The sequence below is a fragment of the Macaca nemestrina genome, chromosome 12, assembly GCF_043159975.1.
Source record: "Macaca nemestrina isolate mMacNem1 chromosome 12, mMacNem.hap1, whole genome shotgun sequence".
In the NCBI taxonomy this organism is placed as follows: domain Eukaryota; kingdom Metazoa; phylum Chordata; class Mammalia; order Primates; family Cercopithecidae; genus Macaca; species Macaca nemestrina.
In genome coordinates this window covers 76,552,246-76,579,422 of record NC_092136.1, presented here as the reverse complement: position 1 = coordinate 76,579,422, position 27,177 = coordinate 76,552,246, and the positions used below count along the sequence as shown (strand labels likewise).

Here is a 27,177-nt window from a genome sequence, read left to right as displayed (position 1 = left end):
AGTGACTGTCTGCAAGGTGGTAGGAGTGAGGAAGTTGCGTAGGTGTGGATGGGGGTGGGGAGGATTAGAGGTATAGAGCCAGCCTAAAAGAACTTCAGTCTCTCACTCTAAATTTCTCTGCCCTTTCCACTTCACTTTGCTGCCTCTCATTCTTCTCTAATTGTAGGAAGCCTCCCAGATACAGTCACTTGTTCATTCTGTCTCAAATTATGTAATTAGTGTAGAAAGAGAGTTTTCAAGAGAATAATCAGAAGCTAGTAATGTTTTTATCACTCATTTAGTGATCTTAGGTAAATTGCATATCCCTATAGGTTCCAGGTTCCCATAAAATAAAGGTTTTTATTTTATAAAAATAAAACTGGCTGCTCCTGTGTTTTTTCTGCTAATCCGGGCTGCCTTAGTCAGTGAACCTTGGCTGATTACCAGGTGTGTAACAGCTCAGCCTGGGGATGTAGAGATTAAACAAACTTCAATTTTTTCCCTTGAGTTATTCATGGCCTGGTGAGGACAAGAAGCATGGATTATGGTTGATATGATGAAATTTGGAAATTGTTGCATAGAAGTACATATAAAATGCTATTACATTTCGGGAGCAGAAGTAGTGGGATCTGTTAAATTTGGGGGAAAGATAGAGGTGAGGAGGGGCTTCTGTGAAGGTTGCATAGGGGAAGTGAGTCAGGTTGGGTCTTGAAGAATGAGTAGGAGTTTGTTTGGCAGACAAGTTGGGACATTTTAGGCAGAGAAAACAGCATAGGCAAAGTCAGGAACATGAAAGCATAGTAAGCTAGAATGACATGTTTAGAAAAAAGTAGAGATGAAACTAGAAATATAAGTGGGGGAAGGGAACAGATATTTATTGAACATTTATTTTGTGCCAGGCAGCATGCTAGGTGCTTTTATATATGCTTGTTAATTCTCATGATAACTCTATAAAGTAGGTAGTCTTGTTTGTGTTTTACATAAAAGGAAACTGAGGATCAGAAAGTAAAGTAGCTTTCCTAACCGCCCAGAAACAGCCAACAGTTTTCCTCCCTGCTGCTCTAGCAGTTGTTGCTAAACCAGAGCAAGTGGCCGGGCTGCATAGTGGGAGTATCTTTGACATGTTAGAAGGACATCCCTCAGCAAATTCAAGACTGCAGCATTCCAGTCCCCTGCCAAAGAAAACCTCCTGGCACAGTATAATTAAAGATCAGATTCTCATAACCAGGCCTCAAGGGCATACAGTACTCCCCAGTTCTGGATGGAGTGTTGATCATGCCAGTTGCAGCTGCTGTGGGCTGTTTGGACTAAGAAGTGTGATTAGTATATGGAACAAGTTTTATTTCTTCTCGAGTTAATATTAGAGGTTATCTAGTCCTTTCCTTTGCCTCTAGAGTCAACAGTGTAGTGTGGTGTAGTGGTTCTATCATCACACAGGCCTAACTTCAGGTTCCTGCCTCTGCTGCCCACTAGCTGTATGGCCCTGGGTGACTGGCAGCATCTTTGAAACTTTGCTGCTTCTTCTGACTTGTTTACTGTTCTGCATGCATAGCTTGTCAAACAGTAGATGATAAATAAATATTTGCACTGATGAATGAGAAAAATGATACCAGATAGACTTCTAAGTTTTCTGTAAACTCCAAAGTGTGATCTAATGTTAGTGATTATTAAAACAGCCCCAAATAATGCTAAAATCCTAGTTGTAAAAATGGTTAATCCTGAAGGTTTTCTGAGGAAACTGTTTCTAGAATTTTAGCAACTCTATTAGGCAGTGTAGAAGACTCTCTTAAACTCCAGGTCTTATTGTGTGACTTGGACTAAGCACCAGAATTCATTTATCTTCTCTTGTGCTTAGTCCCATTGTGTGAACTCAAGGCATCACTGAGTCCTCAGTGCAGATGGGTAGCAGATGGTCTCCTCCTCCACGCAATACCTCTTTTCTCATTGTCATCTCTCCACAGCCTTGTTTTTTAATTAAAAGCCCCATCTTTTATTTTTAACATGGGGCATTTATTGCACAATTCTAGAGCTGTTTAGAATGGACCATTTTTCTGACTAGTGCTCTATGTGGTGCATAAAAGACCTGCTGTGATCTGCACTGTTCCACTTTTTCAGTCTCCCATTTTATTCTTTTATGTTGCGTTCTGCCACACTGTACTCTCACATTTATGTTATTCTGTGGTCTAGATGCATTTGCCATCATCTTTCTCCATGAAAATCACTCATTTATTTTCTCTTTTCTTTGGGCCAAGCACTATATACTAATGCCTGGACCTACCCCAGACCAATTAAATCAGTGACTCTAGGGGTAGAGTTCAAGCATTAATGTTTTCCTCCTCAACATTTTATTAGGAAAAATTTCAAACATTGAAAGAATCTTATAGTGAGTACCTGTGTACCCACCACCTAGATTCTCCTACCATTAACATTTTCATATACTAACTTTATCATATGCATTATATATTGACATGTATGTTGTTATATCCCTGTTCATTAATCTTATTTCTTAAAAATGCATTTGAAAATAAATTGCAAATATTAATATACTTCTCCCCGAGTACTTCAGCACTGGTGTTAAACTTCAGCACCAGTGAACTTTAAGAAAAAAGCTCACAGGGGATTCTAATAGCCTAGAGTTAAAAACCACTAGTCTGACCTATTTGTTCTTTAAGCTGCTACTCTGAATACCACCTCTTTTCTTAAACTTCACTGATCACTCAAATTCAATTTAACCTTTCTTTCATGTGTGTTTGAACATTTTACTGTTTGTACTGTTCTACAGCACTATTCACAATTGACCTGGTATCGTGGTTTTCTAGGTTCCACCTTCTGCTAACTAGATGGTGATAGCCTCTAGGGTCAGGTCATATTTTATTCATTACCTATCTACCTATGTGCCTTCTTTCACCTATTTATTCTTGGTTTCTAGCATACATAGCACCTTACATATTTTTATATGTATGTTTTTTTTATATGTAAGGTGAACTGCACTTGAACTGCATTTGAATGAAGAACCTGCAACTGCAGCAAAAGGTGTATATAACTTTCATATGTGTTTACTTACATATTCTGGTTTTTTTTTGATTGGAGGAATAAGAATTCATTTATCATTTCTGGTGCTTAGGGTAGACTTTTAGTAAAAGTCAAGTCTAGCCCAAATGTGCTAATAATATTTTTATATTTGCCATTGGCTAGATTTGACTAAACTAATCATAAATTAGAAGTAGCAGAACACAAAGGGGCTAGAATTACCTCAGGAACAGTATAGTTGGAAAATCCTTTGGCAGAGAGTTTAAAGATGAGGTCTGATTTAAAAAAAAAAAAAACACACATAAAAATAGACCTACCTTATGATCCAGCAATCCCATGGCTGGGTATCTACCCAGAGGAAAGGAAATTAGTATATTGAAGAAATACCTGCACTCCTGTTTGTTGCAGCACTGTTCCCGATAGCTAAGATTTGGAAGCAATCACAGTGTCTATTTACAGTTGAAAGAATAAAGAAAATGTGGTACATATGCACAATGGAGTACTATTCAGCCACAAAAAAGAATGAGATCCTGTCATTTTCAACAACATGGATGGAACATGTACAATGGAGTACTATTCAGCCACCAAAAAGAATGAGGTCCTGTCATTTGCAACAACGTGGATGGAACTGAAGGTCATTATCTTAAGTGAAATAAGCCAGGCACAGAAAGAGAAACATCACATGTTCTCACTTATTTGTGGGATCTAAAAATCAAAACAATTGAACTAATGGACATAGATAATAGAAGGATGGTTACCAGTGGCTGGAAAGGGTAGTGGAGGGTTAGTGGAAAGCAAGGATGGTTAATGGGCACAAAAAAATAGAAAGAATAAGACCTATTTTTTGATAGCACAGCAGGGTGACTATAATCAATAATAACTTCATTGCACATTTAAAAATAACTAAAAGAGTATAATTGGATTGTTTGTAACACAAAGGATAAATGCTTGAGGGGATAGATACCCCATCCTCCATGATATGATTATTTCACGTTGCATGCCTGTGTACAGAATATCTCATGTACTCCATAAATATATACATCTACTATGTACCCACAAAAACTAAATATTAAAAAAAGATGAGGTTTGAGTTTTGCTGGGAAGGATAAGTAAAATTTCTGTCAGTTTAAAGAGGATTCTGTGCCTACTTTACCTATAAATTGCTGTGTGATCTTAGGTAATTTCCTCTTGCACTCTGGACTTCAGTATTCCTACCTGTAACGTTAGGCAGTCAGGTTGGATGACTTCCAAGGAAGCCTTTGGCTTTGATATTATGTGCATCTTAAAATATTTGATTAACTTGGTTTTGTTTTATACCAGTGACTGTGGAATCCAGGGTAATAAGAGTGGAAAGAGGTAGTTGTTGGTGAGCACATTCCTTCTCTGAATCCCTGTCTGCTTTGATTCAGTATGTAAAGTACCTTACACATAGTGGCTACTTGAAAATTGTTTTCTTTCCCATCTTTATACTGTAGCACTATATCTTTATGCCTTATATAGCGTGCTTCAAAAGGGGCACAAATCACTTCCCCTCTTTGGTTGCCTCTTGACTAGTATTAAGTCTAGAGACTGCATAGTGAGAAACATCAAATTACAGGTCATAGGTGATGGGACTTCTACAGGGGCCATGGCTTATAAATTGCAGAGCCAGGACTTAAACCTGGGTCTCGTGACTTTAATTCCAGTAATCTTTTAAAAAATTGCCCTACCTTTTGAAACCTCACAGTGATCCTGCATTTATTATAGAGTCATTCAGTTGATTCATAATTAATGCTTCAATATAATTAGTTGCTCATAAATTATTAGGTTCCCTGAGCCTCTGGGGCATTGGTAAAATGTGATCACTGTGTCTTTCTCTCTGTTGTATTCATTTGTTGTCCACGATGGATAGAATGGTGCTATCTGAGCTGTCATAATGTTGGCCTCATCCCTAGCTTTATATTGCAGCATGTCTGAGGCATTGGTTTTTCATCCTTCCAAACTTTTGGTCTACAGAGACTATTAGAAGATTAAGGTGTGTTTGCTCACCTTATTCAAAAGTTGAGCATGTTTCTTGTTTTGGACCTGTTTTCCCATAGTTTAAAATGGTATAGGTTTTAAAATGTGCTAATTATTATGGTGAGTGTAGATATACGGAATGACCATTGAGGGGATCAATAAGGGTAAAAAGAGGAAAGACTTGTGGAGAACCTATAGGAAAGGGCTGCAAGGAACCTGGAAAGTAGTATGGAAACCTTAGGTAAGTTCAGAAGGAAGTGATTAAGAAAGCACAAAATTGTGTTCTGTGAGTGTAGTTGAAGGTCCTGGAAATGTTTGACATTGAGAAAATAGATTTGGGGGGTCTCAAAAGAGTATTTCAGGTATTTAAAGTTCTGTCTGGGGAAGAGATAGTGGTCTTTTCTGAATAGCTCTAAGATACAGGATTTAGTACTAACAGATGGAACTTTTTTCTTTGTTTATTCATTCGTTTGTTTATTCAATAAATCTTTATTGATTACCTATTCTGTGCCAGGCCTGGTGTTGCGGATCGAGAAATACATAGGACATGAACTTTGTTCTTGAGGTGTTTATAGTCTAAGTCTAGCAGGGGAGGGGTGAAAGGGAAAGCAAATATGTAAACAAATTATTGCAATGCAGTGTAAGACAGAGCTTATTATAAGTGATAACTCATTAAATGAGATGACTGAAGATAGAATAGATAGTCTTTGGAGATTTTAGATTTCCTGTCATTGCAACTTTTCAAGCATAGGCTGGATGACTTCTAGGCTGGAATGCAGTAAAAGAATTCAAATATTAGATTCTAATGCATATTTTAGGTTTTAAGGAATAATGGAATCTCTTTGAAAGTGAATATCTACCACAGAATTCTCCAAACACAGTAAAAGCACTGAGAAATGGAGAAAAGTCTGTATCAGGAAGGTTGGTGAAAACTTTCTTGGCATAATCGTGGGCTGTGGGCCTGAAATAGAGTTACATTCAATGAAACTGTTGATTGAAGGACCTGGGAGTCAAGGAAGGGCTTTACTCGGGTATCAGATGACTGCAGGGAGTGTAATTTTGGAACTGGCAGCCTGGAGTGGGAAGGTACACTTGAGAACTGAGACAGTAAAAGTTCTCTTGTGGGTGCTTAGGGACTTGAGTTATAGTTGGGAGGGAAAACAAAGGTAAATCTGGGAAGACAAACTGGAAGAAATGGATAAAAAGCACATCACAGAGTTAATCTGCATTAACAAGATTGTCCTTGCTTGATTGATTTCTTTTGTTCAAAAATAGAAGGAGCAGTTGGTTTGCCAAAGGTGGGTCAGAATGAATTATGCAAAGAAGTGGGGTTAGGGTTTGGCCTTGATGGATGAGTAAGATTTTTATCGGTCAGAGAAAGGAGAAATCATTGACAGGAAGCACATTGGGGTGTGTGTTTGTGTGTGTGTCTGTGTGTGTGTATAAGTAAATAAGTAAGAATACTTGGCAAGTACAGTGGAACAGATTTCTGAGGTTTGAATTAGTTTGAATTAGGCTGTGTCTAGGTGTAGTGGCTTAGTTGATAAGGCAGGTCAACGTCAGAAAGTAAAGCACCTTGAATTTTATCTGTACTAAACTTCCTAAAGGCAAGGTATATATCTTTATGCAAAGTGTGATTAATTAAAATATTTGAGTTCACTGTGAGCTAGATACTATCTAAAGTATTGTTGGATTGCAAAGATGACAAAATTGGGCCCAATATTTGAGGAACATTCTGGCTCCTAGGGAAGACATACCTGTAAACAATTACAATAGCAATAATAAAAGGGATAACCTAGAAAGTTAGCCATTGCTTTGGGAACATGGAGGAGGGGGCACCTAACTTCTTGAAGTGATGACACATTTCCAAATGGGTTCATGGAAGAAATAACAATTGAATTAAGCCTTGAAGGATGAGTGAATTCACAGTTGAAGCATAGGGAAATTGGTATTCTAGGCAGAAGGATCAGCATGCACAAAAGCATAGAAGTGTAAAAGCTATGGGATACTTGAAGAAGTTGGAGAAGTTGGATGTAGATAGAGTGTAAGGGAAATTAGAGGGAGTGGTAGTGGTGAGAAATGAGGCTGGGTGCATTTGGTCAAATAACAGAGGGCCTCTAAAAGCAAGCTAAAAACATCAGCTTTTATCCTGAGATGTCAATGAAGGGTTTTTCATTTTGTTTTGTTTTCGGGACGGAGTCTCGCTCTGTTGCCAGGCTAGAGTGTAGTGGCGCGATCTTGGCTTACTGCAACCTCCACCTCCCAGGTTCAAGCGATTCTCCTCCTTCAGCCTCCTGAGTAGCTGGGACTACAGGTGCGTGCCACCATGCCCAGCTAATTTTTTGCATTTTAGTAGAGACAGGGTTTTACCATATTGGCCAGGAGTCTCAATCTCTTGACCTCATGATCTGCCCACCTTGGCCTCCCAAAGTGCTGGGATTATAGGCGTGAGCCACTGTGCCCAGCCAATGAAGGGTTTTAAAAGTAGAAGAGTAGTGTGTTCTAAGGTTCCTGACAGCCCCTGGATAAAGGATTGCGGAAAAAAACTGGATGTGGGGGAATCAGTTCTTTATTAGAAATTGTTTAAAAAAAAAACAAAAAAAAAAACTCCTATAGATTTTATTCATAGTATTTTAGGTAATTGATGTCTAAAGCGGTAGTATTCAAATCTGACTGGCATTGGGATCACTAATTTTCAAAATACAGAATTAGGCCTTAACTCAGCCATTCTAAATCAAGATTTATGGGAGCCAAGCCAGGATATCTGTATTTCTAAAAGCTCTTGGTGATTATTGTGCTGGTTTTTTAAACTCATTACTCTCTAAAGTACTGTTGTGTTTAACTCCAAAGAGCTTATATTTTAAATAGTCATGGTTAAATGTATAATTTCTACTGCAGCATGGAAGACTAATGAGAAATATTTTTAACTCTGGATACATTCATATCTATCCATTGTCAAGGACATTTATTTATTTTAAGGTAATAACATATTTTCATTAAAACTATTGATAACATGTGATAGGGATTCCCCCCCATCTTCCTTTCTTTTCTTTTCTTTTCTTTTCTTTTCTTTTCTTTTCTTTTCTTTTCTTTTCTTTTCTTTTCTTTTCTTTTCTTTTCTTTTTCTTTTTCTTTTTCTTTTTCTTTTCTTTCGAGACAGAGTCTCCCTCTGTCACCCAGGCTGGAGTGCAGTGGTGCAATCTTGGCTCACTGCAGCCTCTGCCTCCCAAGTTCAGGTGATTCTCCTACCTCAGCCTCCTTAGCAGCTGGGATTACAAGCACCTGCCACAATGCCTGGCTAATTTTTGTATTTTTAGTAGAGAGGGGGTTTCATCATATTGGCCAGGCTGGTCTCAAACTCCTGACCTCAAGCGATCGGCCCACCTTGACCTCCCAAAGTGCTGGGATTACAGGCATGAGCCACCGTGCTTGTCCTATCCCCTATCTTTTAGATTTTATTCTACTGTTTCTCAGAAGTAGTGGAGATTTTGCCAGTAAATTCTGTACCATATTAGGACAGGATGGTTACTGCATTGACCATTTTATGTTTTGAAGAAGAAAGCCAAGCACGGTGGCTCTCGCCTGTAATTCCAACTGCTTGGGAGACTGAGGCGGGAGGATTGATTGAGACTTGGAGTTTGAGACCCACCTGGGCAACATAGGGAGACTCTTGTCTCTAAAAAATTTTTTTAAAAATTAGACGGGCATGGTGGCGCATGCCTGTAGTTCCTGCTACTCTGGAGGCTGAGTGGGGAGGATCTCTTGAGCCCTAGAGTTTGAGGCTGCAGTGAGCTATGATTGTACCACTGCACTTCAGCCTGGGTAACAGAGCAATAATCCTCTCTCTCTCTCTCTCTCTCTCTCTCTCTCTCTCTCTCTCTCTCTCTCTGTGTGTGTGTGTGTGTGTGTGTGTGTGTGTGTGTGTGTGTGTGTGTGTGTGTCTGTCTCTCTCTCTCTTCTTTGTAAAGAACAAGGTAGAATTTTAGAGGAGGGAGACACTGAAGAGATTATATAGTCTCAGGGGTTAGCAAACTTTTGCTGTGAAGGGCAAAATAGTAAATATTTTAGGTCTGTGGACATACAGTCTCTGTTGCAACTACTAAATTCTGCCAGTATCGGGTAAAAAAAAAAAGCCATAGACAATTTATAAATGAAGGGTGTGACTGTGTTCCAATAAAACTATCTACAAAAACAGCAACTTTGCTGACCCTTGATACAGTCCATTCCCGAGAGGGAAAGTGTAACTTGTCTAAGGTTATAAAATTAGAGGCTGGCAGAAAACTCACTATGTGGAATGCTGTTAGCAATTTTATTTAATCTTCACATAGATGAAAAAATGAAACCTAAGAGGTTAAAGAATTTCTCTAAAGTTAGTAAGTGGTACTGGGATTCACACTTAGTTTTTGCTAGACCAAATATCTGCTTTCAGCTACATCGTAATGGTTTTCCATGCTCTTCAATGTCCCAGAATGGGAATGCAAAGAAAAGCAAGACATTGTGATTTTTCATTAGTGCTTGGCACATAGTAGGCATTTACATCAGTGAGTGTTAGCAATATCGTGGCATGCAGTGGAAGGACTTGAGCTGAACCCTGAAGGAAGGGCTGTATAATTTTGATTCTTTGCAATTTTTTAACATGTATTTCCTTTTGGTCAACAATAATAAAGGAGTTATATTTTTCTTATTTCTGATTCTAGTAGCTGCTGCTGGTGGTGACAATGTCAAATAACGGCCTAGACATTCAAGACAAACCCCCAGCCCCTCCGATGAGAAATACCAGCACTATGATTGGAGCTGGCAGCAAAGATGCTGGAACCCTAAACCATGGTTCTAAACCTCTGCCTCCAAACCCAGAGGAGAAGAAAAAGAAGGACCGATTTTACCGATCCATCTTACCTGGAGATAAAAGTACAGTATTTGATTTTATTCTCATCATTTGTATGCTTTAAAAAAATTATTTTGGGTAACCTGGATAAAAGATCTGTCGTCTTTGACTTAATTTTCCTTTAATGCTTTTTTTTTTCTGGTTAAATATTTCTCTTTCTTCCGACAGTGGCTGAAACCAAATGGAAAATAGACCTATTTTTATACTGTATTAACTATATCTGAGCAAAACTGTAAGAGAATAATTATGCTCTTGCCAGATTTGGGACAATCTGAAGTGATTTATTTATTTTTAAGTTCTTAAACTGTTTAGGAAGTCACAAAATGTAAGAAAAATTGGAATGTCTTTATTTGGAATTTTTTCCCCTGAATTAGTTTCAATTGGAAATGTTTTCTTTCCAAAATCTTGATTGCCTTTTCTTTATTCCGACTTCCTGGTCCCACTTTCAGGTTTGGGGACTACATATCAGTAAGAATGGCAAGTAACAGCTGAGAAAAGGATGCGGAGATAACTAGCATTTAGCATGAGTTTACTATGAATAAATTATCCTGGGCAGCCTCATTTCCTTTTTATTGATAAAACTTCTATTAATAGAAGAATAATCATAGGATGAATAGTGTTGATTTTAACACTGTTAATTTAACAGTGTATATGAAAAAGTCGCCAAGATCCTTGTAGACAAGGTTGTAAAATAAAGGTTTTGCTATCCACAACAGAAGATCACTTTTGTTTGATACCAAAAATGTTGACTTAAGTGGCTGTTGCTCTGAAGTAAAGTTCTCTCTCCGTATGTTTGTGGGCCCTGTTCTTATAGCGTGCTAAAGATACTGGCTTTCTCTGTGTAAGTAGTTATCATGAGCTTCTAGTTTAGATGTAGCTGGGTCACCACTTACCGGCTTTCTCATCTTAGGCATGTCAGTTAACTGCTTTGACCTTTATTTAGTTTCCTATTTCAGAAGTGAGATATCATTTCACAGGGTAGTTGTGAAGACTACATACAAAGTTCCTAATAGAGTAACTTCCACACAGAAGGTACTTAAATGTTAGTTCTCTGTCTCTTTACTCCTTTGTCTCTGTCTCTTTACTCCTTTGTCTCTGTCTCTTTACTCCTTTGTCGATGAATAGAAACTGGGAGACATAGCTAGTAGACTACATGGTAAAATCAGAGCTGAGATTCTGAAACAGTAGGGCAGATAGAACAAGCACAATGGTGGATTGCAGAAAACATCTCATGTTGTAGAAAAAATATAATTGCCTAACTGCAGATCAGGGGAGATGGTAGATGGTAGTGTCATTAGCCAAATAGGAAACACAGAAAGAAGGAACAAATTGGGAGCGTTGGTGATTGGAGAGCAGGGAAGATGATGATTTCGGACACATAGCTTTTATATATAGATACATCTTATGAGCAGACTTCATGTATTGTAATGTTTGTTGTAAAAGTGAAATGAGACATAATGAGGACTTTTAATGAGTATGTTGGGCTTATATCTTTTTGTGTATGAATCCTTCTACTCCACCTTCCCTTCCCTGTGGGTTTGGGGGTTTGGGTAGAAAAGAAGGCCAGGCACAGGGGCTCATGCCTGTAATCCCAACACTTTGGGAGGCTGAGGTGGGAGGATCGCTTGAGCTCAGGAGTTTGAGACCAGCCTGGGCAAAATAGCAAGACCTTGTCTCTACTAAAAAAAAAAAAAAAAAAAAAAGATCAGGCATGGTGGTGTGTGCCTGTAGTAACAGCTGCTTGGGAGGCTGAAGCAGGAGGATTGCTTGAACCTGGGAATTTGAAGCTGCAGTGAGCTATGATCATACCACTGCACTCCAGCCTGGGTGACAGAGTGAGATCCTGTCTTAAAAAAAAATAAAATAGGCTGGGCGTGGTGGCTCACGCCTGTAATCCCAGCACTTTGGGAGGCTTAGGTGGGTGGATTACCTGAAGTCAGGAGTTCAAGATCAGCCTGGCCAACATGGTGACACCCCATCTCTACTAAAATACAAAAAATTAGCCGGGCATGGTGTGGGCGCCTGTAATCCTAGCTACTCAGGTGGCTGAGGCCAGGAGTATCACTTGAACCCGGGAGGCAGAGGTTGCCGTGAGCCAAGGTCACGCCATTGCACTTCGGCCTAGGCAACAAGAGTTAAACTCCATCTCAAAAAAATAAAAAAATAAAAGATGTGGATAAGTTGCTTAACTTTGATTTCCTGACTAATTCATTCATATAGTAGCTGCCAACTTCCTTGGTACAAGGGCTATGATCTGAGGCAGTGTTAAATGCCCTGCAATCTTCTTCCACATATATAGCCACTTTCTTTATCCCTCAATTTAGATGTGTATTTATTTTTAATATTGTATCTTATCAACCAGTATTCTTGATCTCTATAAATAAATAGGCTTTCAGCCCAAGTGTCTACATGTAGTAAAAGAGAACTTTTTAAATTAAAAAGTTTAAATTGTTCTTGCTGACTCAAACTAGAAGGGTAATAAAATTCTCATCCAGTAGGCATCATCAAAAGTAAAAACATTTATGTTTCAAAGGGCATCATCCAGAAAGCAAAAAGGTAACCCACAGTAGGGAGAAAATTTTCCCAAATTACATATTTTATAGTGGATGTGTATCTAAAATATGTGAAGAAGAACTATTGCAAGTCAACAACCAAAAGACAAGTAATTTTAAAATGGGCAAAATATGTAAATAGACATATCTCCAAAGAACATATACAAATGGCCAAGAAGCACATGAAAGGATGCTCAAATCATTAGCCATCAGGGAAATGCAAATCAAAACCACAATGAGATACCACTTCACACTCACTAGGATGGCTATAATAAAAAAGATAATAACAAGTGTTAGTGAGGATGTGGAGAAGTTGCAACCCTCATAATTGCTGGTGGGAATGTAAAATGGTGCAGCCTCTGTGGAAAACAGTCTGGCAGTTCCTCAAAAGGTTAAACATAGAGTTACCAGCAGTACATGAATGTTTATAGCAGCATTCATAATATCCAAAAAGTGGAAACAACCCAAATACCCCATCAGCTGATGAATAGATAAATAATAAAATGTGGAATATCCATACGATGAAATATTTGGTAACAAAGACATGAAGTTCTGATCCATGCCATGACATGGATGAACCTTGAATGCTGCGTTAAGTGAAAGAAGCCAGTTAAAAGGATCACATGTAATATGATTTTATTTGTAGGAAATGTCCAGCATTGGTAAATTCATAGAAAGAAAGTAGATTAGTGGTTGCCTAGGGCTGCAGAGAGGGAGAGGCAATTAAAACTAGGAGATGATTACTAAGAGGGGTGGGGTTTCTTTTTGTAGTGATGAAATGTTCTAAAATTGATTTTGGTGATACCTGTCCAGCTCTCTGAATATATTAAAAGCCATTGAATTTTACACTATATGAGTGAATTGTTTGGTAAGTGAATTATCTCTCAATAAAGCTGATTTTTAAAAAAGAAGATTCCTGTCTGAAACAGCAGATGGAAGCAGAGCCTTCGGACATCATTGGGACCTGAAGGGACAATCTTATGTGCTAAATGGGAAAGTGGGGGTCCAGATATTGGGATTATAGTCTTGGTTCTTCCATAAATTGGCTGGCTGATTTGGGTCAATTATTTCTCTGTAGACGTCAGTGCCTTCATCTAGAAGAGGAGAGAGAGCAGTAGGCATGTGCAGTTTCTTTTAGCTTTAGAATCCTATAATTACATAAATGAGAGATTGCAAAGGCGTGGTTAGATCAGGCTTGTCTATATAGGTGAGAAGAAACTAGGCCATTGTAAAGTACTTTATTCAGTGATGCAGCTCTAGAAAATCCTAGCTGAGTAACCCTAGGCTAAATCTGATCTGAAAATACATCTCATAACCTCAAGATCAAAACTGCATCTCTGTAGGTTGAGGGCATAGAGGTAGGAAACATACAGAGTTATAAGAATTTCTCGCAAAATGATCTAACAATCTTTCATCCTTTGGGTATAGATTTTCTATATTTGCCCTGGGCACATAGGTTTCATCCCTTTGCTTTAAGACCCTTGATGGCTATAATTAATGCATACATCAAAATGAAAGAAGTCTGAGGTGTTTTTCTTTTGTTTGAAACCTTTGATCAACCAGTAAGCTACTCAACTTAGTCCTAGAAGGATACACAGCAGTGTGGTAGTCTTTGAAGTGGTATGCCCTTCATGTAGTATTTGAGCATTTATACCAGCTGCATAGAGTTATGTCTAGAACTGGACTTGTAACACAGATTGAGTCCAGCCACTGACATTTGTTAACTCTGATTTATTTTTTCAATTTCATTTCAATATCCTTACTTCCCATTCACCCTGTATCATTAGTAGGCTTTTGTCATTTGACATAGTAGATATAAAAGCATTTTCTAAACTAAAATGCAATACAAATAGGAGGTTTGTTTTTTAAAAATGGAAACCTCATTTATTGTTTTATTTGATACCTACATCAACTCATTTTTAGTTGGGGAGGCTAAGGCTTAGAGAAAAGTAAGTTGCTCAAGGTCTCACAAGTGGCAAGTGGGAGGGCTGAGTATGGAACTAAGTCTTCCTAAATTATCTGTTCCATTGTCACATAACTGTATCCCTTAGTTCTCAACCCTGATTACACATTGGACTCACTTATGGTGCTTTTAAAAAATACAGGGCAGGGTGCAGTGGCTCATGCCTGTGATCCCAGAAGTTTGGGAGGCCAAGGCGGGCGGATCACTTGAAGTCAGGAGTTCTAGACCAACCTGGCCAACATGGCGAAACCCTGTCTCTACTAAAAATACAAAAATTAGCCGGTTGTGGTGGTGGGCACCTGTAATCCCAACTACTCGGGAGGCTGAGGCAGGAGAATCGTTTAAATCTGGGAGGCAGAGGTTGCAATGAGCCAAGATCATGCCACTGCACTCCAGCCTGGGTAACAGAGTGAAACTCCTTTACAAAAAAAAAAAAAAAAAAATGGCCGGGCGTGGTGGCCCACACCTGTAACCCCAGCACTTTGGGAGGCCAAGGCAGGCGGATCACTTGAGGTCAGGAGTTCGAGACCAGCCTGGCCAACATGGTGAAACCCTGTCTCTGCTAAAACTAAAAAAATTAGCTGGACGCGGTAGTGGGCTCCTGTAATTCCAGCTACTCAGGAGGCTGAGGCGGCAGAATTGCTTGAACCCGGGAGGCAGAGGTCGCAGTGAGCTGAGATCACACCACTGTATTCCAGCATGGGTGACAGAGCAAAATTCTGTCTCAAAAATAAATAAATAAATAAATAATACTGATACCTGGATTCCATCCAGACTTTTGGAGTCAGAATCTCTAGAGGAGTTGTTTTGGGTCTGTAGAGAGATTTTTGGGAGATGAGAAAGAAAAATGATCTGTGGGCTGCAGTAATGGTTGAGGTTTGAGCTGCCAGCGGGTAGAATGTCTTTGGGCATTACCTAATGCTGACCTCTCTAGCATGGCTTCAGTATGTGCCTGGGGGATGCATAAATGATTGGAAAGAGAAGCTGTAATTGAGGGCCTGTAATAGGTGATGCTGAGTTGCAGAATTCCATGTGGGAAAGCCTGGTTCCTGTGGTTAGGATCTGGAGCCTTTGGTTTATTCTAAGAAGTCTTTCAGCATTTAGTTTGAAATCTTTTTCTGGCTGCATTTTCACAAGCAAAGTGGAATTCTCTGAGCTTGGGAAGAGTTTAGCAAAGTTAATTTTAACATTGGACTATGTCAGTGTTTATCTCTCCAAGTTTGGAACGTTTTACTGCCTTGAGCTCAGATTAGCTCAGTGGAGCCAATGAGAGGTGCTGCTTAAAAATAATTTTTTAAAAAAAGGCCAGTGATTTGTGCTAAAACTTTGATGGCTATACTGAGACAATGGGATTTTGCAGTGTCAGCCTCATTTCCCATGCTATCAGAAGGCCAAGTGGTCTAGGTCAAAGATAGGGTTAAAATTGGGATGAGTGAGGCTGGAAGCTTGTTTTCCCACTTTATTTTCTCAATCCCAAGATCTCTAGATACATGAAATCAAGATGATTCTTTCCTCTTTCTCACCTCAACCACAGTTTCTCTGTCTTAATGAATGGGCTGAGAAACCTAACAGTTTTTTATATTAATGACAACTTATGTTTGTAAAGGTCTTTAGTTTACAAAGCACACATATTTTCTGTAACTTAAAGAATTCTTTTTTTTTTTTTTTTTTTTTTTTGAGACAGAGTCTCACTCTGTCGCCCAGGCTAGAGTGCGGTGATGGGATCTCAGCTCACTGGAACCTCCGCCTCCTGGGTTCAAGCAATTCTCCCTGCCTCAGCCTCTCAAGTAGCTGGGATTACAGGCACCTGCCACCACGCCTGGCTAATTTCTGTATTTTTTAGTAGATGCGGGGTTTTACCTTGTTGGCCAGGCTGGTCTTGAACTCCTGTCCTCGGGTGATTCGCCCGCCACGGCCGCCCAAAGTGCTGGGATTACAGGCATGGGCCACCGTGCCCAGCCAAGAATTCTTAACATAGTTGTAGGAATCCTTATTTAGATATAAGTCTTCTGTCAGTTATATATGTTACAAGTATCTTCTACTGTGCTCTTAGCTTTTATTAGACTAAGTAAATTCCCCTGTAATCTTAGACAGATGCTTGGCATGATGCGAGATAGAATTTTAATATGGTCAAATTTATTAGTTATTTCCTTTCTAATGCTTTGTGGTTCTATTTTGAAATCTTTAGCTACTCAGAGACTTGATTTTTCTATTGAGTTTTCTGTATTCATGTACATAAGCACATTATTTGTATATTGTAATAGTTTTTTTTTTCTTTCTTTATAATCCTCCTTTTACTTCTTTTTCTTGCCTAATTGCACTGGTTAATACCTTCAGTACTATGAAGAATAGAAGTGGTGATGAGGAATACCTTTCTCTTGTTTTTAATCTCAGGAAAAGCTTTCAGCATTTTAGAATTAAGTATGATGTTTTTTCCAGAGTTTTTGGTAATTACCTTCTATAAGATTAAGTAAATTCCCTTGTAATCCTAGTTTGCTAAGAGTTTCTAATCACGATTGATATCACATTTCAGCAAATGCTTTTTTCTGCATTAATTGAATTGATTATATATATTTTGTTCTTAATTTTCTAAATGTAGTAAATTACATTCACTTTTTAAAAAAAAATTGAGATATAACTCGCATGCCATACAAGTCACCATCTTAAAATGTACAGTTCTGTGGTTTTTGGTATATTCATAAGATTGTACAACCATTACAACTAACTTCAATACATTTTCATCGCTCCAGAAAAAAAACCCCATACTCATTGCAGTCATTCCTCATTTCTCCCTTCTCCCCTGGCAACCACTAATCTACTCTCTGTCTATGGATTTGCCTATTCTGGACATTTCATATAAATGGAATTACACAGTATATGGCCCTTTGTGACTGGCTTCTTTCACTTAGCATAATGTTTTCAAGGTTCATCCATGTTGTAGCATGGATCGGGACTTCATTCTCTTTATGGCTGAATAATAGTATATGGATGTACTACATTTTATCTGTTCATCACTTGAGAGACATTTGGGTTGCCTTCACTTTTTGACTGTTATGAATAAGCTGCTATGAAAATTCACATACAAGTTTTTGTGTAGACATGAGTTTCCACCAGATTCCTGCAGACATACTTCTAGTCATCATAAAATATTTGCTACCGCAGCAGTAGTCCCAGGGATACTATAACCCTGGGATATGGGACCATCAGGATCCTGGGTTTGCTTTATTTTCTCCATTGTGTCTTCCCTCAGTCTGAAGCTCATAGTGCCTTCCTGCCTGCAATCATGTGCTTTGTGAATCTGGTAAGAGTTTATGAAATTTGGTTGACTTGCTGAACAGGTGGAAAGAAGAAAGAAAGATCACACTGTTTACTTCTCTTGGCCTCTGCTTATTCTGTTTCTTTTGGAAATGCCCTTTCCCATCTCGGTCTGGCTAACCCCTGTTCATCCTTTATGACTTCTTTCAGGTATTATCTTCTCCAGAAAGGTGGTTTATTACTTACCTTCATCTGTATGCAGAGCATGCACCATTGTCCTATTTTGCAGATTGACGGCTTGAAACTCAGACTTTTCCAGGGTCACCCAGTGAGTTACTGGCAACCATAATACTGAATCCTTCCTCTGAGATTCTTTCCACTAACAGAAATTTCTTTTAATTCCTTGACCTCAGCTGTTTAGCTCCTGGGTTTGTGGTGATGAGCCAGTGAGACAATGACTGGCAGAGCTTGGTGAAGGGCTGTACACAGGTGAAGGGGATGATTGTTACTTCCCAGAAGGGATTAACTGGGTTCCAGGTGGCTCTAGGACTGTATGACTTCTCCATTTCTCTTCTGTATTCCTGCCTCTTGAATCCTGTTTTCTGCTGGTGATCCCCAACTGGTGAATACTCAGTCTAAATATTACACAGTACCAGGCCGGGCACGGTGGCTCATGCCTATAATACCGGCACTTTGGGAGGCCAAGGTGGGTGGATCACCCGAGGTCAGAAGTTCGAGACTGGTAAACATGGTGAAACCCTGTCTCTACTAAAAATACAAGTAGCCAGGTGTGGTGGTGGGTGCCTATAATCTCAGCTGCTTGGGAGGCTGAGGGAGGGAGAAATTGCTTGAACCGGGGAGGTGGAGGTTACAGTGAGCCGAGATCATGCCATTGCACTCCATCCAGCCTGGGCAACAAGTCTGAAAAAAAAAAAAAAATTACGCAGTACCCAAGCTAAATCCTGCCACCTAGATTTCCCCATTCCTTTTACTTCTCTCCTTTCCCACTTCAGCCAAGTCATTGCTATTTTTGTACTCCACTATGTTAAACTGTTATTTCAGTTAGTAGTTGATTCCAGTCAAATCTCAGTAGGGATCGGGGTATAATAAAGAGTGAAAGACTTGATCAGGTGGACTTACAGTCATGTGCTCTGTGAATCAGGACAAGTCAACTTACTTCCCTGGGCCTCTTTCCTCAGGGAATGGGATTACATGGTCTCTAGAATCACTCCCTAATACTTTCTTTATTTATTTTTTGAGACACAGTCTCACTCTGTCACCCAGGCCGGAGTGCATTGGCACAATTTCAGCTCACTTCAACCTCTGCCTCCTGGTTCAAGCTATTCTCGTGCTTTACCCTCTTGAGTAGCTAGGATTATAGGCACGTGCCACCACGCCCCGCTAATTTTTGTATTTTTAGTAGAGATGGAGTTTCGTCATGTTGGCCAGGCCAGTCTTGAACTCCTGATCTCAGGTGATCTGCCTGCCTCAGCCTCCCAAAGTGCTGGGATTACAGGCGTGAGCCACCGCGCCTGGCCATTCCCTAATATTTTCTAGAGTATTCTTCAATCCAGTAAGCCATGTGCTGGATTGAAATTCAGAAGTATAGTGATTGTAATTGGAAGTGATAATTTTGGTCCTCAAGAAGCTTACATTTTGGATTTTTAAACTGGCAAGGAATCATATAAGACAGGAAATGACTAGATGCTTGGTGGTGTAGCAGACTCAGTGTCTTGGGAATTAACAGGAAGAAGAAAGGTCAGGAAATCCTTCCTGGAAAAAGTGGGACCTGAGCCAGTCTTTAAAAGATGGCTGAGATAGGGAGAAGGAGAAGAGAGCATTCCAAACAAGGAGAAGAAAAAGCGAGCAAAAACTTGGAGGTGGGAATGTGTGAGGTATATTCAAAGGTTGCAGGGTAAAGAGTGCTCAGTAGAAGCAGAGCTGACTTTAGCATTACCCTGTGTGTTCATGTATTAAATTATTCCATTTCCCTGGAACTCTTTTCTGTAAACTACTCATGCTTTGAGCTAACTTTCTTTTTGGGCATCCTTTACTAAAGTTTCTTCTGCATTTGACAGTTCATGCCTGTGATGTATTATATAGTATATCAATTATATATAATAGAACTAATGTATAAACATGCATAGATATAAAAAATAAAAATTGAAATAAAACACAAATATAATTGTACTTCCCTAAGTGACTAGATCAGAGGGAATTTAGAAACAGAAAGTAGTTCCAAAGCCCTGCCACATGTTCCAGTGCATTCTGGCTATGAGAAAGACAGATGGACTTATGTCATAAAGGACTGCTTGACTTGGGGCCCTGGTATACCCCTTAGCCTTGTCTTTCTCAAAGCAGCTGCTTCTGAGAGGGAAATTGCCAAGTACATAAATAGCTTACACCCTAGCACTTGGCATGTAGGCAAATGGTTCTCATTAAGATACTGAAGAATGAACCTTTGGAATCAGACCTGGGTTCAAATCCCAGCTCTCAGTAGCTGTATGAGTAAATTATTCAGTTTCTTCATCTGTAAAATGACAGTAGTAGTATTTATCTCATAGGATTGTAAGAATGATGGTAGTAATATCTATCTCGTAGGATTGTAAGAATGAAGAAAAATACTATATTGACATCATTTTTGTATACATAGCAAGTTCTTAATGTCATTTCTTCTTATTACACTGAAGTATGTTTTCTTAATTCAACTTGAAATGTTTTAGGGGAGGTAAAATAGAATGTAAAGAACCTTGGCTTTGATGCCAGACTTTTTGGACTTTAATTACTTAATGATTGTAGGCAAGTCTGTTCCCAAATTTTCTAATCTGCAAGTAAAACTTGCCTCAGGATTGTGGTGATTGTATTACATGATATGTATGAAATACCTATTTAAAACTGTGGAATGCCGTCTCAGGAAGGAATCTTAACTGCAGAGCTTTGAGAAGGCATAGCTTCTTGTTTTCATAGACTCACAGAATGTAGGCGCTTGAGGGACCCTTAAGATCATCCAGCTCATACTCGCCCTTGTTTAGATGAGACAGCAGAGATCCTGGTCTCTCTCTCTCTCTCTACGCACGCACACGCGCGCGCATTGTGGTAAGGTAGAGGTGAAACTGGCTTGAACTCTAGACCTTTTTGTGTTTTCCTTCTCATTTTGCTACCTTTTATCAGGGTTATGCTGGGTCTGTGGAGGTATTAAAACTTCAGAATTTCTTTTGGTTAGTGTATTGAGCTCCCAGACAACAGGATTTTAAAATAAGGTTCACAGGTGCTGGGTAACAAGTGTTGTGAAAGTCAGGCCAGAGCTGCTGAAAGGAACATTTATTCCTGCCCTGGAGAGAATTTTTCTGTCTTAGGCAGATTCCTTAAACTCCTTGCCCAGTTGAGGTAAATGTCTGGTCATTTTTTCCTTTCTTCACTTACTGTCTGAGCACCTACTTTGTGCCAGGTGTGTGCTAACCTCTGGGAAGCTGTGACTAATTTGACATGGCCCCTGCACTTAGAATTCAGTCTGGTATGGAAGATAAACACTTATAGTAGTCAATTACTATTACATATATTGGGTGCTATAGGAACAGAGAGGGTAAAGAACTGCCCAGCCTAGAGATCAAGGAGGGCTTCACAAAAAAGAAGACTTACCCTATATCAACTGGGTAGTTACTGGTAAAACCAGGACTGTTAACTCTGACACACATTCTTTTTGCCTCTCCTTTTATTTTATTTTATTTTATTTTATTTTATTTTATTTTGAGACAGGGCCTCATTCTGTCGCCCAGGCTGGAATGCAATGGCATGATCTTGGCTCACTGCAACCTCTACATCCTGGGCTCAAATGATCCTCTTGCTTCAACTTCACAAGTAGCTGCCACTACAGGCATGCACCACCATGTCCAGCTAATTTTTGTATTTTTTGTAGAGACAGGGTTTTGCCATGTTGCCTAGGCTGGTCTTGAACTCCTGGACTCAAGCGATCTGCCTGCCTTGGCCTCCCAAAGTGCTGGGATTACAGGCATGAGCCACCATCTTATTTTAGTTCAACAAGAAATTAAGTCTTTAAACATGCATTGAGTATCTGCTCCAATCCAGGTCCATAATTGGGGTCTTCAACATATGTGAAATATTAATAGATAGACTTTGCCCTCTCAAGGAGACTACAGCGCAATAAAGAGCTAAAATAAGCCTAAAAACAATAATGTTCCTGTTTTTTATTTCCTTTTCCCTGTTTCTCTTGCAGCAAATAAAAAGAAAGAGAAAGAGCGGCCAGAGATTTCTCTCCCTTCAGATTTTGAACACACAATTCATGTTGGTTTTGATGCTGTCACAGGGGAGTTTACGGTAAGTCCTGGGTCACAGAAAGGTCTTCAGTCTTTTAGAGCTCTGGCTGTGCACTGTTAGATTTAACCCTTTCTCATCTTCCTGATGCTTCTGTCTTTGCCTGAGACCCTGATTACAATTTTCTCACATTCATCAGTGGGACACTTGCATCGCTAAAATTGTATCCAGAGAAGCCTTTCCATCTCCATTCTTTAAATAATAAACCTCTGTTAAGTGGTAGGCTTGGTAGCAGGCTCTGTGTGGGGCACTGATCATGCAGGAACAGCATCCTATCCTACCATCCTGGAGGTATAGCCTGGTGAAGGAGCAGACATCTTAAGAAATGACTAATACAATGAGAAAGATATTATAAAAGAGGCTTATGTAAACTCTGAGGGTATAGAGAGAAAGGAATGACTAACAAATGCATCTTTTGCTGCTAGCAAGTGTCAGAGTTAGCTCTGATGTTCTTTCAGGGTCCACTGTGATTGTGCCTTCCTATTAGTCTTGCATGTCTCTCTTATAGGGAATGCCAGAGCAGTGGGCCCGCTTGCTTCAGACATCAAATATCACTAAGTCGGAGCAGAAGAAAAACCCGCAGGCTGTTCTGGATGTGTTGGAGTTTTACAACTCAAAGAAGACATCCAACAGCCAGAAATACATGAGCTTTACAGGTATGAAAACTGTGTCCCGGGCAGTCTCAGCAAGAGATGGTTTTAATCTGGATGGGAAAACTCACATGCCTATTGGTCTGGGATAAGAGAACAAAGTAGTTGAAAGAGTGGAAGTGGCACTTTAACTAACGTGGAATTTTGGAATTTGACAGCCAAGATGATGGACTTTGCATCAAACTTAAGTCTTCACTCTGACACTGCACATGTTTTTTTAAAAATAGTATGGTATTATATAGAGAGAACACAGATTTTGTGCTAGAAGGTCTAGATTCTGACCCTTACTAGATTCTAACAGTCGCTTCATTTCTTTGCGCCTCAAAATGGGAATAATTCCTATCTCAAGAGGCTGTAGTGAGAAATGATTGGGCACAGTGCCTCACGCCTGTAATTCTAACACTTTGGGAGGCCGAGGCAAGATGATCGCTTGAGGTCAGGAGTTCGAGACCAGCCTGGGCAACATGGCAAAACCCTGTCTCTACAAAAAATACAAAAATTAGCCAGGTGTGGTGGTGCATCCCTGAGGTCCCAGCTACTTGGGAAGCTGAGGTGAAGGGATCACTTGAGCCTGGGAGGTGGAGGTTGCAGTAAGCAAGGATCACACCACTGCCCTCCAGCCTGGGCAACAGATTGAGACCCTGTCTCAAAAAAAAAGAGGTTATAGTGAGAAATAAGTGAGCCGACAGATGTGAAAGTTCTTTATAAGTTGTAAAACATCACCATAGAAATGTAACTATCATTATCATCATTATTGTTAATATTATTATTAGTTATTTAATAACACTAATAATGTATGTCTTCCTCAGGGAACTAATTTTTATTAGTTAAATGAAAAACAGGCCATTAAATAATAAATTTCTTTACATGTACCCTCAGTAGAAGGGACTATATTTTTCAGAGTGTTTTTAATAGCAGAATTGGGATTAGAACCCAGGTCTCCTAATTCCTATACCATCATCTTTTGAATTTACTGCTTGCCCCTAATAATGTTATTTGGAGGCTCTCCTTCCACAGAGGACCAACTTTCTCCCTTGTTTTGCAGGTGTGAGAGCCAAAGAAGGCCTTTCTAATATGTTAAATTAATAGTGGGCTAATCTTTTAATTTCCAGGCTCTTTACTCATGTTGCCTCCTTCAAATGGCAGTATTGTTGGGAAGGTGAGAACCAGGATGAACTAGGGAATTTGAAGGATGCTTTCCCCAGCCAGTATCTGGCTTGTTTCAAGGGCACAGATGGTGGAGATGACAGGCTACAGCTTCACTCATGCTGCCATGGTGGTGCCCAGGAGAGGGCCATGCATGTGCCCAGCAGTATTTCCTTCCTCTCGTCTGGCCCCGCTGAGTCTGTCTCACTTCTTCATTGAGGGACTGAGTCATTTCAAGGAGGAATTGGGGTGGAGGGCTACTGAGTGGGAAAGTTTTCTAGTCAGGAAATTAGAGTTTATGTTAAGGAACTTGTCATGGAAACATCAGGTTAGAGGCTGTCTTTGAAAACCTCAGTGGCTAAGTCTTGGGAAGGATCTTTCCTGCGTGTATGTATGTAGATATGTGCTAGTGGCATGTAAGTGTGTACGTAAACAGAGGCATAGCCCTATGGGTTTGCATATATTTGGAATTAAAGCCCACTTAAGTATTCATGAACAAAGATAAAGTCCACTCAGGTATTCATGAACGAACATATGTATAAATATACACATTCAGGTAATTATGTGTATGTTCATTCATGCATGCATATATGAATAATATTGAGTGTGTATGTACAGATACATGTGTGTACATCTACTTTTGTATGTACAAATTTGTGCACGTATATATATATATGTATGCCAGAATTTTAATTTTCTGTAAGTTGAAGACTAGGGCCAACTCTAGGCAAAAGTGCATATTTGGCACAGGTTTTTAAAAGTGTCATATCTCTCCTTTCCCTATTTGCCATCCTCTCATACTATTAGTTATGATAATACTACCTCAATTTGTATATGCTCACATGTGAATTACCTCACGTGATTTTTTTTTTTTTTTTTTTTTTGAGACAGAGTCTTGCTCTGTCACCCAGGCTGGAGTCCTGTGGTACGATCTCAGCTCACTGCAGCCTGTGCTCCTGGGCTCAAGTGATTCTCCTTCCTCAGCCTCCTGAGTAACTGGGACTGCGGGTGTGTGCCACCACACCCAGCTAATTTTTGTGTTTTTAGTAGAGATGGGTCATCATGTTGGCCAGGGTGGTCTCGAACTCCTGACCTCAAGTGATTTGCCCGCCTCAGCTTCCCACAGTGCTGGGATTACTGGCATGAGCCACTGAGCCTGGCTCCCTCATGTGATTCTTATGATGGCCTTAGGAGACTAGCAGGGCAAGGACTATTATCCTCCTTTTATATACGCAAAGAAATTAATTAGACTCAGAGAAGTTAAGTGACATACCCCAAGTGACTCAGCTGATACATGATGGAAATGTATTTTGACTTGGGCCTTTAACTCCTTTGCTGCCTATAACCCAAACACAATCCTCCATGCTAATTTTGGTCAAGTGTTTCTATTTTTTCAACACTTCATTTTTTTTTTTTTTTTTGAGACGGAGTCTCACTCTGTCACCCGGGCTGGAGTGCGGTGGCGCAATCTTGGCTCACTGCAACCTCCACCTCCTGGGTTCAAGCAATTCTTCTGCCTCAGCCTCCCAAGTAGCTGGGACTATAGGTGCACACCACTATGCCCAGTTAATTTTTGTATTTTTAGTAGAGACAGGGTTTCACCATATTGGTGAGGCTGGTCTCGAACTCCTGACCTTGTGATCCACCCACCTTGGCCTCCTAAAGCGCTGGGATTACAGGTGTGAGCCACTGCGCCCAGCAACACTTAATTTTTTATACCGGTTAGTAGCTAATGTAATAGGGAAAAAGTAGATGAGATTGACAACGCAGCTGGGTCTTAGCCCTATTTTGCCAATGACTTACGTGACCTTGAACCAATCTTTTTCCTTTTCTGAACCTCATTTTACTCATCTGTAAATGAAAATGCTGGAAGTACTTTCTGTTCCGTCATTCTGTGCTTTGGAATTTGATTTTGATATATAGTTCATCACCTTTGAAGGGAGTGTTTACTTATTTTTTATATGACATAACAAGTATACTTATTACCAAAATACCCAATCTTCAAAAATACTAGCAGTACATAAAGTTGGGGGTAGTGCAGTGAAGGCATAGTGTTGTACTCTGCCAAAGTTGATAGTCTTCTGGACAAGAAAAAACAAATGAATTATGTTTAAAGTATATCCTGAATTTATTTCTCCAGAATACTGCTAGCTATTCTGGATTTGTTATAAGAACATGTTGTCAGAGCTTGCCTTATTTCCTGCTGTGTGGGTTCATGATTTGCTGTAGGGTCAAAGAAGCTGTATCTAGCACTTTTTATATGATGGAATTGGGATTGTACATTCTCTGGGCTTGGTTCTTGGTGAGGAATATATTGGATTTGGTAGAATATTTCTCCTCCTCAATTCCATTAGTGGTGAATTGGCAAAGTCAGTTTTTCTTGGACCCATGGGAATTAAAGAACAAAACTGAAGACATTAACTGGTCTTTAAACTTATTTCTTGCTAAGATCTCCGTTGGGTCTCTCTTTCATATTTTATGAAGTCTAAGATACCACTGATTGTAAGATGCACAATTATTTCCATACCAATCAAGGAAAATAAAGCTGCCAATTAAACCATAACATGGATGGTAGGACACACCTCTGTTTCAGAGACTTTAATGTGAAAAATGTACCTCTCAGAATCAATGAAACATGGTAATTGCTTCATTGAGGGAGCCTGACTCTATTCTTGGAAAACAAGACCCTACCTTTAATTAGACTTGACAGGATTAATACCTGTCTTTTCCTCAACCTTAGTCCTTTTGTCCCTGTGGGCAGTAGATATGGATATAGAAGGATCCTTTATGAAAGCTGAAGCTGGAAACTGGCCATGATTTGGTATGGATGACTCAGGGGTGGTGCTATGGATTCTTTCCTATTCTTTTAGAACGCAGATTTTCTTAGCTATTTAAGCCTTACAGTGATATAGCTGATGATGTGGATACAGTTCTAGCATAGTATTTAGAATGAGACCAGAATTCGAATCTAATTCCTCTCTTTAACCTGTGTGTACCCTGGACAGATAACAGTCATGTGCCACAACAACAGACCGCATATACAATGGTGGTCTGATAATATTATAAGGAAGTTGAAAAATTCTTATCACCTAGTGATTACTTAAGTTTAAAATAAATTTAGTGTAGCCTACGTGTATACTGGTAATGTCCTACTTAGGCCTTCACATTTACTCATCACTCACTCAGTGACTCACCCAGAGCAACTTCCAGTCCTGCAGGCTCTGTTTATGGTAAGTGCTTATGTAGATATATCCTTTTATTTACCTTTTGAACTATATTTTTATTGTACCTTTTCTATGTTTAGATATACAAATGCTTACCATTGTGTTACAGTTGCCTGCAGTAACATGCTGTACAGGTTTGTAGCCTAGAAAGCAATAGGCTATA

At 39.5% G+C, this 27,177-nt stretch overlaps 1 protein-coding gene across 13 annotated transcripts in view; it reads left to right on the top strand.

Moving 5' to 3' along the window:
• Window positions 1-27,177, top strand: part of LOC105468800 (p21 (RAC1) activated kinase 1) — a 149,126-nt gene that overhangs the window by 72,958 nt on the left and 48,991 nt on the right. For 8 of the 13 annotated variants that reach the window (XM_011719169.3, XM_011719168.3, XM_011719175.3 and 5 more), the window contains 3 exons: window positions 9,705-9,915; window positions 21,897-21,997; window positions 22,503-22,650. In XM_011719169.3, coding sequence (XP_011717471.1) covers window positions 9,726-9,915; window positions 21,897-21,997; window positions 22,503-22,650 — 439 coding nt within the window. In that variant the 5' untranslated portion in view covers window positions 9,705-9,725. The remainder of the gene's footprint in view (window positions 1-9,704; window positions 9,916-21,896; window positions 21,998-22,502; window positions 22,651-27,177) is intronic. The other 5 variants (XM_011719171.3, XM_071075342.1, XM_071075344.1 and 2 more) reach the window with 1 other exon arrangement.